The sequence below is a fragment of the Monodon monoceros genome, unplaced genomic scaffold (genome assembly GCF_005190385.1).
Source record: "Monodon monoceros isolate NGI ecotype Baffin Bay Population unplaced genomic scaffold, NGI_Narwhal_1 Super_Scaffold_7, whole genome shotgun sequence".
In the NCBI taxonomy this organism is placed as follows: Eukaryota; Metazoa; Chordata; class Mammalia; order Artiodactyla; family Monodontidae; genus Monodon; species Monodon monoceros.
The window spans coordinates 91,047,497-91,067,781 of record NW_021703784.1 but is presented as its reverse complement, the minus strand read 5'-3'; the positions used below and the strand labels follow the sequence as shown (position 1 = coordinate 91,067,781).

Genomic DNA, 20,285 nt, shown 5'->3' with positions numbered 1-20,285 from the left:
CCCCACCTGACTGCCAAGAACTCAAGACAGACCCTGTGTCTTACCACCTAACAGAATGCCTTCCATTTAATATAAGCTTAACAAATGCTTGCTGAACTAAGCTGAACAGTGACTGGGGCCATATTAATCAGTGGGGTTGAGGGCCACTGCTTTAAGAAATCTTGTCTGTTAGAGAAAACTCCTTAATCATCCTCTACTAACTTACCCTATATGCATCAGAGTCCCTGCCCCAGATCCAGAGAACAGAATGGGCTATGGGAGAAGACTTGACCAAATCACTGATATCACTCTGATTTGCTTGAACATCAAAGTTCACAGACATCATACTGGAGGTTGATGAATCCTCACCAAACTAGAAAATGAAAAGAAAAGTTCAATCAAATTGAAAGCAGAAAAGGAGTTGTAAATAAGATTTAACTCAACCCAAAAATGTTAATGAATACTCAAAATTAGAAGAAAATCACAAAATAGGTCAGTTAAAAGGCAATCAGATCTTTAATTTTCAGAACTATGCCCCAACAGTATTCTCTCACAGATAATGCATAGCTAGCAACTTTCAATCAACTATGCCATTGATGTGTGAGAAAACTAGTGTGGGTTGTTTTCCTGTCCCACTACTTCCTTTCTATGATTTAGTCTCTTATAGGTTTAGTGATTAGCTGATTTAGATGTTTGATTCATTATTCCTCTCCCCTACCTAGACTAAAATGATCACTATTCTATAAAATTAGTGTGCTTAAGGGTTCTTAAGAGTTTAATATAGCTATCATTTAGGCATTAAAAACCACTGGACAGTCAATTTCAAATATGTATAGCCTTCAATGGTGAAAAATTAAAACGATTTCCTCTAAGATCAGGAACAAGGCAAGGTTGCCCACTCTCACCACTCTTATTCAACATAGTTTTGGAAGTTTTAGCCACAGCAATCAGAGAAGAAAAATAAATAAAAGGAATACAAATTGGAAAAGAAGTAAAACTGTCACTGTTTGCAGATGACATGATACTATACATACAGAATCCTAAAGATGCTACCAGAAAACTACTAGAGCTAATCAATGAATTTGGTAAAGTAGCAGAATACAAAATTAATTCACAGAAATCTCTTGCATTCCTATACACTAACAATGAAAAATCTGAAAGAGAAATTAAGGAGACACTCTCATTTACCATTACAACAAAAAAGAATAAAATACCTAGGAAAAAATCTACCTAAGGAGACAAAAGACCTGTATGCAGAAAACTATAAGACACTGATGAAAGAAATTAAAAACAATACAAACAGATGAAGAGATATAGCATGTTCTTGGATTGGAAGAATCAACACTGTGAAAATGACTATACTACCCAAAACAATCTACAGATTCAATGCAATACCTATCCAACTACCAATGGCATTTTTCACAGAATTAGAACAGAAAATTTTACAATTTGTATGGAAACACAAAAGGCCCAGAATAGCCAAAGAAATCTTAAGAAAGAAAAACGGAGCTGGAGGAATCAGGCTCCCTGACTAGACTATAATACAAAGCTACAGTAATCAAGATAGTATGGTACTGGCCCCAAAACAGAACTATAGGTCATGGAACAGGATAGAAAGCCCAGAGATAAACCACACACATATCGTCACCTTATCTTTGAAAAGGAGGCAAGAATATACGATGGAGAAAAGACAGCCTCTTCAGTAAATGGTGCTGGGAAAACTGGACAGCTACATGTAAAAGAATGAAATTAGAACACTTCCTAACACATACACAAAAATAAACTCAAAATGGATTAAAGACCTAAATGTAAGGCCAGACACTAAAAAACTCTTAGAGGAAAACATAGGCGGAACACTCTGTGACATAAATCCCAGCAAGATCCTTTTTGACCCACCTCCTAGAGAAACGGAAATAAAAATGAAAATAAACAAATGGGACCTAATGGAACTTAAAAAGTTTTTGCACATCAAAGGAAACCATAAACAAAATGAAAAGGCAACCCTCAGAATGGGAGAAAATATTTGCAAATGACAAAGGATTAATCTCCGAAATATATAAGCAGCACATGCAGCTCAATATCAAAAAAACAAACAGCCCAATCCAAAAATGGGTGGAAGACCTAAATAGGCATTTCTCCAAAGAAGACATACAGATTACCAACAAACATGTGAAAGGATGCTCCACATCACTAATCATTACAGCAATGCAAATCAAAACCACAATGAGGTATCACTTCACACCAGTCAGAATGGCCATCATCAAAACTCTACAAACAATAAATGCTGGAGAGCGTATGGAGAAAAGGGAACCCTCTTGCACTGTTGGTGGGAATGTAAATTGGTACAGCCACTATGGAGAACAGTATGGAGGTTCCTTAGAAAACTAAAAATAGAACTACCATATGACCCAGCAATCCCACTACTGGGCATATACCCTGAGAAATCCATAATTCAAAAAGGGTCATGTACCACAATGTTCACTGCAGCACTATCTATAATAGCCAGGACATGGAAGCAACCTAAGTGTCTATCAACAGATGAATGGATAAAGAAGATGTGGCTCATATATTCAATGGAATATTACTCAGTCATAAAAAGAAATGAAATTGATTTATTTGTAGTGAGGTAAATGGATTTAGAGTCTGTCATACAGAGTGAAGTAAGTCAGAAAGAGAAAAACAAATACTGTATGCTAACACATATATATGGAATCTAAAAAAAAAAAAAAAAAAGGTTCTGATGAACCTAGGGGCAGGACAGGAATAAAGACGTAAACAAAGAGAATGGACTTGAGGACACAGGGTGGGGGAAAGGGTAAGCTGGAACAAAGTGAGAGAGTAGCACAGACATATATACACTACCAAATGTAAAATAGATAGCTAGTGGGAAGCAGCTGCATTGCACAGGAAGATCAGCTCAGTGCTTTGTGACCACCTGCAGAGGGGATAGGCAGGGTGGGAGGGAGATGTAAGAGGGAGGGGATATGGGGACATATGTATACATATAGCTGATTCACTATGTTATACAGCAGAAACTAACACAACATTGTAAAGCAATTATACTCCAATAAAGATGTTAAAAAATATATATGTATAGCCTACCTCCAAACCAAGGTACAACAATATTTGATATTCTCACAAGATACCATATAGTTCCTGTGTATTTCTGAAACCTTGTTAGATAAGAGAATGGGACTAGGATGGGATGGAGTAGGAAAGAGATGAGAAAAAGGAATGAATATGATGAATTTGCAGCTCTATGCCTTTAATAACAGGAACAGATTCTTTCACTATATAGCGGTGATGAAATTTATGGATATATAATGTTGGAAGCTACACTCGCACATGGCAGTCTTCCAAATGGTCTGTCTTGAGACCATTATGATATCTAAAAGTTACACTGGGTTTCGGTATATTTCATTTCTAAATATTCCCTTTTTCCCATTAAAATGCTTGGATTTAAGACAGGGAGCTAGAGTCCCAGAGGGTGTAAGTCTGTTCTTCCTTTACTACTCTTGAAAACCAAACATGGGATATTGCTAGGAGCTGGCTCACAAAAATCATAGGAAGCTTTTGGTCTCTAGTATTACTTCTCCTCCTAAATGGCCTCTTAATTTTTATTTCTTACTCTTTCCCAATGTAGTCTGGGTTTTTCTAAATTAAAGAGTTCTAATTTTCCATGGTTTGTCTTCCTATAGAAGTTTTCCTGATCTCTTATTTTAACTGCTTATTGCTAGAAATTTCTGTATCTATGATTAAGGAACATGATGGGTTTTCTATGGGACAGGATAAATGTTATTTTATTTCCAGTATCCTTTTGGATGAAAATTGGACTCTGATTGTGTTTACTGTCTGTATCAGCATCAGTTACATGCTATCTGGTATCATTATATTTATGTATTATTTCTTCCCAACTAGATAGGCTAGGATTTTATGTATGTGTATAAGTGTGTGTATGTGTATGTACCTGTGTGGACATATACAGAGGCAGAAAGAAAGAAAAAACATGCACACAGCAATGTGCTTAATAAACGTTCTTTTGTAGATGATCATTTTGATGACGTTTTTGGTTGAAGCAACATAACTGGACTGATGACTTCAGGAAAGAGCATGGCTAATCTTTCCCAAATTTTAAATTATAGGTCTTACTAAAGTAAGTTAAAAGGGGAGGTAAAGGCTTTAATTCTAGCTCTCTTGGTAAAGAAGAAAAGAATTAAACACATATGAAAAGAAAATACAGCCAGTACTTTGGGAAACAAAAATGTCATTCATGGAGTAACTGAGTACTCTCTATAAAATCTGACTTCATAAACAGATACTCAACACCTTAAATGATGGTCACACATTTTAGAGATCAATTATATAAGGAATTAAGGGGGGGGAAGTGATATTACTCTTAGATATGTGCAAGTTTATAAGAACTAGAAGAGACTAAGAAAAAGACCTGAACATAGTCCACATTTTCAAAGATATCACCACGATGGTAGCGCACAGGTTGGTCCCACTGGCAATGTAAACTATGCTGCTGGTTGACCAGACGGCATATCTGATGATTTCCTGGAATAAGAAAGGAAATTTAAATTGATGAAAAAGATCAGCAATGCCAACATGATTTTCTTAGTCTAAGTCATGTACTATCAACCCTGTACTCTTCAGAGCCTGGCAGAGTACTTACAGAGGGGATACTTATCCAGGGGAAATCTCATTAACGGTTAATTAAATTAAATCATTCTAAAGAAGCCTGTTTCTCCACCTATAAAACAAATGGGCTCCACTAAATAATCACTGAGGTTCCTGCTGGCAATTGCATTCTATGACTGTAAAATCTATTGATTAAATTGTTTTAAGACTTTGCCCATCTCTCTGGAGAGAATTTGCTTTATATACTTCATGACTCTTTTTCAAATATATAAATATATATATATATAAGTGCTCTGGTTGCACTTCAGTACAGATTGAGCAACAAATAATCCCAAGGACTGAACATACTCTTTACACTCAAAATAGCAAAGAAGGGCTTCCCCGGTGGCGCAGTGGTTGAGAGTCCACCTGCCGATGCAAGGGATATGGGTTCGTGCCCCGGTCCGGGAAGATCCCACATGCCGCGGAGTGGCTAGGCCCGTGACCCATGGCCGCTGAGCCTGCGCGTCTGGAGCCTGTGCTCCGCAAAAAAAAAAAAAGCAAAGAAAACTTGTCAGGTGGATTGTAAAATGGACTGTAAATGTTCACAGCTAAGGGTCAAAGATCAAGAGGCTGTACAGACCAATATATTTACCAAGGGAGAAGGATGTAATATAAGGGATTCTATTCATTTATTCTTTGGTGTCAAGTTGTCATATCTGCTCCCACAGGGTTTAATCAGAAATGAAACATTCTGGATACAATCAAATCACTGATATCCTGTCAACCCAAGTTCCTTTAGACCAGTGGTTCTACTTTGGGGTCACAGACTGTAAAAGATTTAATAAGAGCTACATACCGTTTTACCAGGAAAAAAAAAAAGTGCATATACACAATACTGTGTATGATTTTGGGGAGGATTTCAGAACCCCCGAAAGTATTCCATTGATTACTTTCCTATTTGAGACAAAGTCTAGTCTAAAATCTTACTTCTAAAATAAAACATTTGTTTTTAATGGGGCAAAAAAAAGAGGAGAACATTTAGCCTTATTGCCACTGTTGGCTGAAAAGTGTGGATGTTTTGATTCTAGGGTGTGTCTAGCTTGCGTTAAATTGGTGTAGGGCCATGTTACAGTGTGTTTTCAGACTAGCAACAACAGGCATCAAATAGGAGCTTGTTAGAATAACAGAATCTCAGGCCCCAACCCAGACCTACTGAATCAGAATCTGCATTTTAACAAGATCTCCATTTTAACAAGAGATTGTTAGAGAAGCATCAATGTAGGCCATAGAGGACAAACAAACTGTTAAGACTCTTAGGATACAAAAGATTTGGTTTTTACTTTAAAATTTGGTTTTTAGTTTAAAAATTTGGTTTTTGCTTTTTATTAAAAAAAAAGTTAGAAGGATCAAACCAGCTCCTCAGGCCTGCTGGTATACCCGTAGTAACGATTTCATTTTAAGACTGAGAGAAGTCATAAGCACAATTTTATACTGCTTTATGGCTACATGAAAGTTATGAAAGTAAAGCACACTAGAAGTGAATTTCCTAACCTGTCTTCAATTACTTGGAATCAGTACTTACCTAATTGTGCCTCTTTTGCCATCTGTGTCTCATGGATGATATTTCTTAAGATTTGCTCTTCCTGAATCAGCTTATGTTTTTCTAGGATCTCCTGCTGTCTCAGGTAGTGGTCATGTTGCTTTTGATATTCTTTCAACTCATTCAGTGTTCGCTGGAGGGATCTTAACATTTTTTAATAACAGGAAAAAGTTACAGAGCTTTAAAATTATGGATTTTTAAACCCACTTAAATACATAGATTTTCTGGTTCTCAGCAAAAATTGCTAGATTTTGACTTTTAACATACAATCATTGTATCACAAGTTCAAGAACAATGGGGCTAAATAAATACTATTGTTTTATTAAAATTTGGGGGAAAAAAGATGGATGTGAAATTCTTCCCATAAACACAACAATTAATGACATTAAAAGGTGTATTAGACTCTTCAGGTGCCAGAAAAGATACGTAGCAATAAATACTACTATAAAGCTTTATACATTTAACAAGTCTATTTCCCTCCACAAAGACTGTCAGTTCCATGGACATTCAAAGCCTTTCTAGAATCTTCCTTTTCACCTTTTCCTTTGATTCTACCTAAAGACAAGGTTAAGAGAAGAGGCCACAATGCCTTGCTCTTGCACTGTAGCTTCTTGGTTTACAGATTTTGGGGAAAAAAACCACAGAAACTGCTTATAAAGGAATATTCCCTACCACCTGGTATCAATAAATCAGCTGCTTGATTATATTTAGTCACAAAAATCTTATTGCCTATTATACTGTTAACATATGGAGGTTTAATAGCTGCATAGATTGTATAAGAAGAGCATAATATTGGAATAAACTCAGCCAGGGCAAGTTCTGATCAGGTATAACAAAGCCAGGCATAAAAAAGCTGTCATTCTTTCCTTTTTACTACATTAGGCTTTTAAACAGATTGGAAAATAGGCAAAAGTTTAATGAAATCCAAATCCCCACTTAATTCTATAATAAAGTACACTCAAAACATTAAGGCTAATTCTATAAGAGGTGAACAATTCACTTCTGAGTTATGTCAAGTTCCTTTACTGGCCCTATTATTTACAGAATTAAATACAGGATATTTTTTAAGTATACTACAAGGATCAAGTACAACAGAATTCCATTACTGTACAACTTACACAAATCTGATTAAAATGTGGGCCAAATAATCTCTCTCAACATCACTTAACCAACATAACAATAGCCCAACCTTAGAAGTCAAAGAAGAGAAAGCTCAAATGTAGCATGAGCAAGTGATTTTACTGACAGTGTATTCTATGGAAATAAAAATGTAATCAATAGAATTACTGAGCATCTGGCAGCACCCCCTCCTCCATCTGACTTCATACAAGTAACTGATTGTCAATATTGTTAAGATTTAGATGATGGCATTTACTGTAAATATTCTCTAGTTCCTGGAATCCTTTATACAACCACTGACTTGTGCTAAACCTCCTGATTGGAGAAAAAGGACAGGACTAGCATTAGTGAAAAGGTGTTTTTCTTAATTCTAATGAACAAATTAACACTGATATCACCCTACACAAGTCTAACCTAAGGTTCTACAGTGTTGGTGCTTCAGTAATTTTTTCTCCTAGTTACCTATGTTGAGCTTCCAGTTTCTGCTCGAGTTTTTGCTGACACAGGACAGCATGCTTCCTCTTTATAGCTTGCTCAAACCCAGGTTTAGCCTGTAAAGCATGGTCATAACAGAGCACTGAGTGGTTATACTCCCCAAGCATCTGAAGAGACAAAAACAAACACACACACATACACAAACAAAGGGGGGGAAATGGTTAGCCTGGTTGTATCCGTCCAAATCCCCTTATGATTTATGAGATCACACTAAATCTCATACAGTGAATATTATTTCGATCAGTACTCAAATCTCCATAACATGAAGCAATGCTATACAGGACGGTTCAATTGGAAGTACTGCTATTTTAAGAAGAGTATGCTAAAGGAAAATAATATTCGTATCAATTTGATTATTTTCTTTTTTGTGAAGAGGCTAAAACACTTATGATTCATTATTGCTATGAAGTTTTTTTCCCTTAATTTCTTCCTTTCTATCCCCTTGTTTGGACCAAAAGAAGGGAAAAGGGTATTTTTTATTGGAAAAAAAGAAAGAAAGAAAGAAAGAAAGAAAACAGCAACTGGATTGGTTCATGTAAAAAAAAGTTGTATTTACTGCATATATATTTCCTAAAGTGTAATAGCTAGTGAAGAAGTCACTGTCGTCCAGAGCTGCGTGGACCACGACAGCAGCATCAGCAGAGAAGTGTGCTCTGTGCAGAACATTCGCCAAGTTGACCAGGGCAATGTCTTTATTGTGCCTAAAAGAGAAGGGAAGATGTAATTAGATGTCAGGAAAGAAGCATGTGCTCCACAATTGCCTATAACTACCTGACAAGGGCAAATTACATTCAAAGTTATTGAGCTTAGGAAAATAACTTTGAGTTTACTTACAGATGGGGAAAACAATTTAAGAAAATCCTAATGTTTAATTGTACATAATTGACGGTGCTTACTCAATCTGATAACTACAAATTTTGCCACAAAAATAAGGTCTGGCAGAGAGTTTATGCTTTTAAAATGTATTTAGGGCTTATATTTGCTTTGAGAATAATTTAATTTCTGATAGTTCCTCCAACCAATTTCCCTAGTTTCAAGTCTCAAGTGAATCAGAGGGCATCTACATTATATATTTTTCCTTAACAGAAATCAGAAGTATGTTATGCTATCATCACTTTGAACTCTTTGACATCTAACATTTTTGTGATGGGACTAATTGCAACAGGGAGGGAGGAGAATGCAAGTACAACACAATGCTTCCTCTTCTTGTTTTTTATGTATTTTAACAGTCCTGAGTTGCATGGAAAATCAGGAGGTCCAGAAGAGGAGGAATCCTACCTGGATGAGAAGTGAAGGGCTCGCATGGCACATTCCACTACTTGATACGGCTCATTCTTTATTCTCCAGTAAAATGAAGCCATGTTATATAGTACCCACGAGGAAGAGTTCTAGAAATTAAACAAATAAAATAACAACCAAATATAACTCAAGATAGTTTCTTCAATTCAGAATGTTCAAAATGAGCACCTTTACACTCTGTCTGGTCTGAAACTGATGAAGAAAATCAAGACTTATTACAGTAGCGACAAAGCAGAGGACAAAGTACAGATAAACTATCCCTGTCAAGACAGCATTCTGATCATTAGTTGATCAGGTGTATTAAGGTGTGATCTAAACAGAGGGACTGTCCAACCCCAGGCTATCTTCCAAAGGGGAAATAAAGCCAAAAAATCCCACCAAGTGGTCACAACTTGGGCCCTGTTTCAGGACTTTAGAAGTCAGGATCTAACCTACTTTAGAAATGCTAGTTGTTCTAACATGAAATTCCTGAAATTAACATATTGCAAAGTTTCCTATTTATTTAACATCTGAATGAAGGTATGTATGTAAACAAATGAAAGGCTTATGATTTGTGAAAGGTAAACTTTTGTCATTTCCTGTGTGTGTTCAGAAACTAATTCAGACCTTTACACTGCTAAAAGGTAAGTCTTTAGCATGTAATAATAAGTGCATTATTTAGTCAAATTAAACAGAAGTTCAGATAGGTTTTCTTCTTTTGTGGCTTGGATTTTTTGTCCCCTAACATATACTAAATTTCAACCACATAGAGGTCATAAGACTAAACTGAATCATGTCAAAAACTCAATGTAAGTTTAAACCCAAGAAAGAAATATCAAATTCAGCATGGAAAAAAAGTCATAAAGTTTAAGATAAAATGGGAAAAACATATGACAGCCAACACTTAATGTGTAGCTACCTCATAAAAAATCTAAACAGAGAAACCAAAAGAACAAGGGCCAAAAACATGGACAATTCAAAAATATGAAACAATGACTACTTAGCAGGCGAAAAGATATAAAACTTAACAACAACAACAAAGGAAATAAAGAGCTACAAGTTTTCCTTTTAAAAATTGGCAAAGGTTAGAAAGAATGCCAGTATTCACTATTGGCTACAGTGTATACTAACTTCCGATATTAAGTGTAGAAATATTAGGTTAGTACAGCATCGCTGGGGGACAATTTGACAATATGTATTTGAAAAGCCTTAAAAATGTGATTATCCTTTCATCCCAAAATTTCACTAAAAAAATTTATCCTATGAGAATAAAGTTTTAACTATACAGATATGTAAAAATAAAACTCCAAAAATATATAAAACAGCAATTATCTCTGACTTTTTAAATTATAATTTTTAATTTCCTTTTACATTTTTATATAGTCTTTTTTTTTTTTTACAAGGACCAATTATTTTATTTTAAAAAGTTATCTTTAAGACTAAAACTAGTATGGGATTCCCTGGTGGTGCAGTGGATAAGACGCTGAGGTCCCAATGCAGGGGGCCTGGGTTCGATCCCTGGTCAGGGAACTAGATCCCACATGCATGCCGCAACTAAGACTTTGTATGCCACAATTAAGAAGCCCTGGAGCCACAACTAAGGAGCCCTGGGGCCGCAACTAAGGAGCCCACCTGCTGCAACTAAGACCTGGCACAACCAAATAAATAAATATTAAGAAAAAAGATTAAAACTAGTATAATTCTTTACTAATCATCCTTAAGTATTCTATCTTCAAGGAAAAAATATGATTCTTGAGTGCTGCAAAGAAAGATTTTAGCACTAAGTGTAGCTGGTTACGGAATACTATATTCTTTCACACTTGACTTATGACTTAGGCTTCAGTCGCCTTTTTAGTAGCCTTTTGAGAAAGTTTTCCTTTAAATCAACAAATGATTTTTAATCTCTTATTTTTAAACCTTATATTGTGAATTGGGACAAAAAGATCAATTAAAAATTCGACATGATCCACCTGCCAATGCAGGGGCCACAGGTTCGACCCGTGGTCTGGGAAGATCCCACATGCTTCAGAGCAACTAAGCCCGTGTGCCACAACGACTGAGCATGCACTCTAGAGCCTGCAAGCTACAACTACTGAAGCCTGCGTGCCTAGAGCCTGTGTTCCACAACAAAGAGAAGCCACTGCAATAAGAAGCCCAGGCGCTGCACTGAAGAGTAGCTCCCACTCGCCGCAACTAGAGAAAGCGCATGCGCAGCAACGAAGACCCAACGCAGCTAAAAATAAATAAATAAATAATTTTATTTTAAAAAATACATATATAAAAATTAAAAATTCTACATGAACTACTAAAAGCATCATGATAAGCAGAATACTCTACTCATCATAGTATATTCAAAGAGAAAAATAAATCTTTAAATAAAAATCTATAAGATTTCTTGCACCTGGACCAGGGATCAAACCTGTGTCCCCTGCCTTGGAAGATGGATTCTTAAGTACTGCACCACCAGGGAAGTCCCTAGATTAATTTAAAGAGAGGGCAGACAGCAGAAGCAAGAAGAACTACAATTCTGTAGCCTGTGGAAGGAAAACCACATTCACAGAAGGATAGACAGAATGAAAAGACAGAGGACTTTGTACCAGATGAAGGAACAAGATAAAACCATAGAAAAAAAACTAAATGAAGTGGAGATAGGCAACCTTCCAGAAAAAGAATTCAGAATAATGATAGTGAAAATGATCGAGGATCTCTAAAAAGAATGGAGGCAAAGATCGAGAAGATGCAAGAAATGTTTAACGAAGACTACAAGAATTAAAGAAGAAACACCTAGAAGAATTAAAGAACAAACAAATAGAAATGAACAATACAATAACTGAAATGAAAAATACACTAGAAGATATCAATAGCAGAATAACTGAGGCAGAAGAACGGAGGAGTGACCTGGAAGACAGAATGGTGGAATTCACTGATGCGGAACAGAATAAAGAAAAAAGAATGAAAAAAAATGAAGACAGCCTAAGAGATCTTGGGGACAACATTAAACGCAACAACTCGCATTATAGGGGTCTCAGAAGGAGAAGAGAGAAAGAACCGAGAAAATATCTGAAGAGATTATAGTTGAAAACTTCCCTAACATGAGAAAAGAAATAGATACCCAAGTCCAGGAAGCACAGAGAGCCCCAGACAGGTTAAACCCAAGGAGAAACACACCGGGACACACAGTAATCAAACTAACAAAATTTAAAGACAAAGAAAAATTATTGAAAGCCACAAGGGAAAAATGACAAATAACATACAAAGGAACTCCCGTAAGGTTAACAGCTGATTTCTCAGGAGAAACTCTACAAGCCAGAAGGGAGTGGCATGACTTATTTAAAGTGATGAAAGGGAAGAACCTAAAACCAAGGTTACTCTCCCCAGCAAGGATCTCATTCAGATTCAACGGAGAAATGAAAAGCTCTACAGACAAGGAGAAGCTACGAGAATTCAACACCAACAAACCAGCTCAACAACAAACGCTAAAGGAACTTCTCTAAGTGGGAAACACAAGAGAAGAAAAGGACATACAAAAACAAACCCATAACAATTAAGAAAATGGTAACAGGAACAATCATATTGATAATTACCTTAAACGTGAATGGATTAAATGCTCCAATCAAAAGACACAGGCTCGCTTAACGGATACAAAAACAAGACCCATATATACACTGTCTACAAGAGACCCATGTCAGACCTAGGGACACATACAGACTGAAAGTGAGGGGATAGAAAAAGATATTCCATGCAAATGGAAATCAAAAGAAAGCTGGAGTAGCAATACTCATATCAGGTAAAATGGACTTTAAAAAAAAGATTGTCACAAGAGACAAGGAAGGACACTACATAATGATCAAGGGATCAATCCAAGAAGAAGATATAATGATTATAAATATATATGCACCCAACATGGTAGCACCTCAATACATAAGGCAACTGCTAACAGCTATAAAAAAGGAAATCGACAGTAACACAATAATAGTGGGGGATTTTAAAACCTCACTTACACCAATGGACAGATCAACCAGACAAAAAATTAATAAGGAAACACAAGCTTTAAATGACACAATGGAACAGATATATTTAATTGATATTTACAGGACTTTCCATCCAAAAACAGCAGATTACACTTTCTTCTCAAGTGCACATGGAACATTCTCCAGGATAGATCACATCTTGGGTCACAAATCAAGCCTCGGTAAATTTAAGAAAACTGAAATCATATCAAGCATCTTTTCTGACAACAACGCTATGAAATTAGAAATCAGTTACAGGGGAAAAAAACGTAAAAAACACAAACACATGGAAGCTAAACAATACGTTACTAAATAACCAAGAGATCACTGAAGAAATCAAAGAGGAAACCAAAAAATACCTAAAGACAAGTGACAATGAAAGCACGAAGATCCAAAATCCATGGGATGCAGTAAAAGCAGTTCTAAGAGGGAAGTTTATAGCAATACAAGCCTACCTCAAGAAACAAGAAAAATCTCAAGTAAAGAATCTAACCTTACACCCAAAGCAACTAGAGGAAGAAGAACAAACAAAACCAAAAGCTAGTAGAAGGAAAGAAATCATAAAGATCAGAGCAGAAATAAATGAAATAGAAACAAAGAAAACAATAGCAAAGATCAATAAAACTAAAAGCTGTTTCTTTGAGAAGATAAACAGAATTGATAAGCCATTATCCAGACTCATCAAGAAAAATCGGGAGAGGACTCAAATCAATAAAATTAGAAATGAAAAAAGAGAAGTTACAACAGACACCACAGAAATACAAACCATCCTAAGAGACTACTACAAGCAACTCTATGCCAATAAAATGGACAACCTGGAAGAAATGGACAAATTCTTAGAAAGGTATAACCTTCCAAGACTGAATCAGGAAGAAACAGAAAATATGAAGAGACCAGTCACAAGTAATGAAATTGAAACTGTGATTAAAAATCTTCCAACAAACAAAAGTCCAGGACCAGATGGCTTCACAGGTGAATTCTATCAAACATTTAGAGAAGACCTAACACCCATCCTTCTCAAACTCTTCCAAAAAATTGCAGAGGAAGGAACACTCCCAAACACATTCTATGAGGCCACCATCACCCTGATACCAAAATCAGACAGAGATACTACCAAAAAAGAAACTTACAGACCAATATCACTGATGAATATAGATGCAAAAATCCTCAACAAAATACTAGCAAACAGAATCCAAGAACACATTAAAAGGATCATACACCAGGATCAAGTGGGATTTATCCCAGGGATGCAAGGATTCTTCAATATACGCAAATCAATCAATGTGATACACTGTATTAACAAATTGAAGAATAAGAACCATATGATCATATTAATAGATGCAGAAAAAGCTTATGACAAAATTCAGCACCCATTTATCATAAAAACTCTCCAGAAAGTGGGCACAAAGGGAACCTACCTCAACATAATAAAGGCCATATACGACAAACCCACAGCAAACATCATTCTCAATGGTGAAAAACTGAAAGCATTTCCTCTAAGATCAGGAACAAGACATGGATGTCCACTCTCGCCACTATTATTCAACACAGTTTTGGAAGTCCTAGCCATGGCAATCAGAGAAGAAAAAGAAATAAATGGAATACAAATTGGGAATGAAGTAAAACTGTCATTGTTTGCAGATGACATGATACTATACATAGAGAGTCCTAAAGATGCCACCAGAAAACTACTAGAGCTAATCAATGAACTTGGTAAAGTTGCAGGATACATAATTAATGCACAGAAATCTCTTGCATTCCTATACACTAACAACAAAAGATCAGAAAGAGGAATTAAGGAAACAATTCCAATAACCACTGCAAGAAAAAGAATAAAATACCCAGGACTAAACCTACCTAAGGAGGTAAAAGAACTGTACTCAGAAAACTATAAGACACTGATGAAAGAAATCAACGATGACACAAACAGATGGAGAGATATACCATGGTCTTGAATTGGAAGACTCAATATTGTGAATATGACTATACTACCCAAAGCAACCTACAGATTCAATGCAATCCCTATCAAATTACCAGTGGTATTTTTTACAGAACTAGAAAAAAAAACCCTTAAAATTTGTATGGAGGAACAAAAGACCCTGAATAGCCAAAGCAGTCTTGAGGGAAAAAAATGGAGCTGGAGGAATCAGACTCTCTGACTAGAGACAATACTACAAGGCTACAGTAATCAAGATAATATGGTACTGGTACAAAAATAGAAATATAGATCAATGGAACAGGATAGAATGCCCAGAGATAAACCCATACACCTATGGTCAACTAATCTATGACAAAGGAGGCAAGGATACACAATGGAGAAAAGACAGTCTCTTCAGTAAGTGGTGCTGGGAAAACTGGACAACTACATGTAAAGGAATGAAATTAGAACACTCCCTAACACCATACACAAAGATAAACTCAAAATGGATTAGAGATCTAAATGTAAGACCAGACACTATAAAACTCTTAGAGGAAAACATAGGAAGAACACTCTTTGACATAAATCACAGCAAGATCTTTTTTGATCCACCTCCTAGAGTAATGGAAATAAAAACAAAAATAAACAAATGGGACCTAACAAAACTTCAAAGCTTTTGCAAAGCAAAGGAAGCTACAAACAAGACGAAAAGACAACCCTCAGAATGGGAGAAAATATTTGCAAACGAATCAACGGACAAAGAATTAAGCTCCAAAATATATAAACAGCTCATGCAGCTCAATATTAAAAAAACAAACAACCCAATCCAAAAATGGGCAGAAGACCTAAATAGACATTTCTCCAAAGAAGACATACAGATGGCCGAGAAGCACATGAAAAGCTGCTCAACATCACTAATTATTAGAGAAACGCATATGAAAACTACAATGAGGTATCACCTCACACCAGTTAGAATGGGCATCATCAGAAAATCTACAAACAACAAATGCTGGAGAGGGTGCAGAGAAAAGGGAACCCTCTTGCACTGCTGGTGGCAATGTAAATTGATACAGCCACTGTGGAGAACAGTATGGAGGTTCCTTAAAAAACTAAAAATAAAATTACCATATGATCCAGCGATCCCACTACTGGGCATATACCCAGAGAAAACCATAATTCAAAAAGACACATGCAACCCAATGTTCCTTGCAGCACTATTTACAATAGCCACGTCATGGAAGCAACCTAAATGCCCATCGACAGATGAATGGATAAAGAAGATGTGGTACATACATACAATGGAATATTACTCAGCCATAAAATGAACGAAATTGGGTCATTTGTAGAGACGTGGATGGATCTAGAGACTGTCATATAGAGTGACGTAAGTCAGAAAGAGAAAAACAAGTATCATATATTAACGCATATATGTGGAACCTAGAAAAATGGTACACGTGAACCGGTATGCAGGGCTGAAACAGAGACACAGACGTAGAGAACAAACGTATGGACACCCAGGGGGGAAAGTGGCGGTGCGGGTGGTGGTGTGATGAATTGGGAGATTGGGATTGACATGTATACACTAATATGTATAAAATAGATAACTAATAAGGACCTGCTGTATAAAAAAAATAAAATAAAATTCAAAATAAAAAAAAGATTTCTCATAAAATCTCCACTCTAACCTATAAATGTTCAAATGTCACTATTAATTATTCTCTCTCTTTTGAACACATTTTTTCCCTTGGCTCTTAGGATATCACATCCTTCTGGACATCCTTTGGATCTTTTCTGCTGGCCCTTCACCCTCTGCTTGATAGATAATGTAGGAGGACCCAGGACTTCTTCTCAAACTTCACTCTTCTCCAGATGACCATATGTAATCCCATGGCTACAAATACTCCCTACTTAACAATTATTCTCTATCTACATACCCAGCTCTGACCTCTACTGGAATTCCAGACTCATATAGGTATTTCAGATTTAACTTGACCAAAACAGAAGTCTATCTCATCTTCTCTCACCCCAACCCTGCTCCTCCAAGTTGCTCAAGCCAAAAATTAAGGAATTACCCTTGATTCCTCTTTTTCTCTCATTCCCCATATCTAATTAATCAGCTTCTAAACTTCTAAACATTTCCTGAAATAGTTTAACTTCCTCCATTTCCACTACCAATCCTTCTAGTCCAAACCATCTTCATCTCTCTCTTGAGTTACTGCACTAGCCTTCTAATGGTCTATTTCAAATTTTGGCCTCCTTTAGTCCTTTCTCCATATAAGTTTGAGAGTGTACCTTAAAAAGTACTAATTAAATTATGTTACTCTTCTGCTCCAGCTTCTCAGCACACTGGTAATAAAATTCAAAGTCCTAACTTTGGCTTTCAGAGCCCCACATAGCCTGGCCCTGGCCTACTTCTTTGGCTTCATTCCCTATCATCCTCCCTTTTGCTCACCAAGCTCCAGCCATACTGACCTGAATTTAATTACATAACACTTGTTATATACTGAATGTGTCTCTAACCATTCATATATGGACGCCCTAACCCTCAATGTGACTATATGTGAAGATAGGGCCTCTGAAGAGGTGATAAAGGTTAAAAATCCAATAGGAAAAAAAAAAAATCCAATAGGGCCAGTCCCCTTATAAGAGGAAGATTTATCTCTGTATCTCTCCCTCCCTCCCTCCCCATGTACACACTTCTCGGAGCCATGTGAGGACACAGCCAGAAGGTGAGTCCTCACCAGGAACCAAATCAGCCAGCAACATGATCTTGGACTTTCCAGCCTCCAGACTGTGAGAAATAGATTTCTGTTGTTTAAGCCACACAGTCTGTGGTATTTTGTGACGGCAGCCTGAGCTAACTAATATACTACCAAGCTCATTAAGGCTTCAGGGCCTTTGTTCATTCTTCAGCCTAGAATGTTCTTCCTTGATCTTTGACTTTTAGTTCCTTCTTGTCGTTCTAGTATCAGCTTAAATTTCATCTTTCCAGAGAGGATAACCCCAACTGCTCAACCTAAAGAAGCCACTCAATTACCCTCTATTTTAATTTTCTATAGAGCATTTACCACGATGATCTACTTTCAACTAACAATTCTCTGAACGACATCTTAAATCCCAGGCCAGTTTTTCCTTATTACTTATCAATTCTGGGGATGCAATATTTTACATTACCTTCAGAAAAACAATATGAAGAAGGTAACTTAGCTACAAAAATAATCCTATAATATATAATGCATTTGAATAAACATATAAATATATATTTGAGTAAACTGTATATAAATGTTACAATTACACATTTTACTTAGTACCACTATAATAGTGCTTAGAAACTAGCCTGCATTTTACAAATCTCCTTAGGCACAGAGAAAAGCAAAAACTATTTTCTAAATTCCCATATGTTATCCTGAATGATACCTTTAAATTCTTGGGTCCTGTTATATAATTCCCCATTTCATTGCTTTAAAGTAGATGTTCCCTTAAAATTACATGAAGATTTTATTGTTAGTGGTGATTCTTTTACCTGTTCAGAGAACAGTGATAATCTATGTATTTCCTGTGTGTAGACATATATCAAAGACACTAATGTTAATGTTCTTTCACACTCAAAATATATAATCTAGCTTATAAGCCCTGTTGCTTATATTAGTTTATAATTTGTTTTTTCGTGAATTAGTTTAAATAAAACTTTCCAGCATCTTGTCCTGGTAAAGGGGACTGGATTATCAATGCTTCTCTCTAACTTTGAACTATACAGTTTATATTACTGTAATCATGATTTAAAATCACTCTCTAGACAAAAACAAGCTAGGTAGGTATTTTCTGAGAGAAAAATATCTTCTGTTCACACAGGGCCTCCGGGCTCTTTAAGTCATTTACGACTTACCTTCTGTAGGCCTTCATGAATGAGGTGACCTATGTCATCTATACTCCTTCCTAACCGTTTAGATAGATATGTGAAGATTGGATCTTCTTTAGGTAGTAGAGGTGCAGAAAGATTAACTCTCTCTTGTACACCCTGAAGAGAAGAAAAAATAGAAAAAAACAGAAAAAGGAGATTATAAGACAATAGAAATCACAAGTAATTTGGTATCTTATGGCATTTAATTTGAAGGAATTTTAAGAAACAGGAGATGTTTGTTAAATTATAAAGCTGTTTGGAAGAAGAGAAGAAAGAAAAAGAGTATGTATAAGCAAGAGATTAAAGAAAAAAATGAAAACAAACAAAACCCCCCAAATTTCTCTACTTACTCGCAAGTGCTGAAAAGCATGTATACTATATGGAAGTTCTAGAATTTTAGTACAATCAGGCTGCTCAGGGTCTGGAGGGACAGGAGATTCTGTGTCTATATAATCTTCAGGGCTAAAATATCAAGAGGCAAGAAGTAATGAATGAATGAAAAGTGAAGATATGTCCAATTTTTCCCTAATTAAATCATATTCTCAAAGCATCTCACTTTACAACCAATATTAGTCAACATGCATACTTTTTTCATAGAGCTATTGTTAGAGCAAAATTTTCTGAGAGCTCAACTTAAAGGAGTTATATCAAGAGTTAGGGAGGGCCCGGGGTTCGATCCCTGGTCAGGGAACAAGATCCCACACGCATGCCGCAACTAAAAGATCCTGCACGCTGCAACAAAGATCCCGCGTGCCACAACTAAGACCCAGAGCAGCCAAATAAATTTAAAAAAAAAAAAAAGGTTAGGGAGAAAATAGGTAAGTCACAAACCGTTAAGACTGTGGACTCTGGACTTCCCCGGTGGCACAGTGGTTAAGAATCTGCCTGCCAGTGCAGAGGACATGGGTTCGAGCCCTGGTCCAGGAAGATCCCACATGCCGCGGAGCAACTAAGCCTGTGCGCCACAACTACTGAGCCTGTGCTCTAGAACTCGTGAGCCACAACTACTGAAGCCCGCATGCCTAGAGCCTGTGCTCCGCAACAAGAAGCCCGCGCACTGCAATGAAGAGTAGCCCCCGCTCGCTGCAACTAGAAAAAGCCCACGCACAGCAATGAAGACCCAACGCAGCCAAAAACAAACAAATTAATTGATTAATTTTAAAAAAAGACTGTGGACTTTTCAAAAGCTAATATAACACTGCTTAACTCTTTCTAGAAATGTTAAACCAGTTTACACTTCTATATAGTCTTTCTACATTTTTACCAGTTATTGATTTTTAAACATTTTTTTCAATTTGAGAGAAGAAAAATATGTCTTAGTATGCACTTATCTGATCATTACTGAGAAATATTTTTTCCACG

At 36.4% G+C, this 20,285-nt stretch overlaps 1 protein-coding gene across 2 annotated transcripts in view; it reads right to left on the bottom strand.

The window, feature by feature from the left end:
- Window positions 1-20,285, bottom strand: part of TTC17 (tetratricopeptide repeat domain 17) — a 154,699-nt gene that overhangs the window by 95,094 nt on the left and 39,320 nt on the right. For both annotated transcript variants that reach the window (XM_029207126.1, XM_029207127.1), the window contains exons 4-11: window positions 19,274-19,385; window positions 18,909-19,040; window positions 9,095-9,204; window positions 8,373-8,517; window positions 7,784-7,923; window positions 6,185-6,345; window positions 4,424-4,536; window positions 206-352 (exon numbers count right to left, since the gene is read on the bottom strand). In XM_029207126.1, coding sequence (XP_029062959.1) covers window positions 206-352; window positions 4,424-4,536; window positions 6,185-6,345; window positions 7,784-7,923; window positions 8,373-8,517; window positions 9,095-9,204; window positions 18,909-19,040; window positions 19,274-19,385 — 1,060 coding nt within the window. The remainder of the gene's footprint in view (window positions 1-205; window positions 353-4,423; window positions 4,537-6,184; window positions 6,346-7,783; window positions 7,924-8,372; window positions 8,518-9,094; window positions 9,205-18,908; window positions 19,041-19,273; window positions 19,386-20,285) is intronic.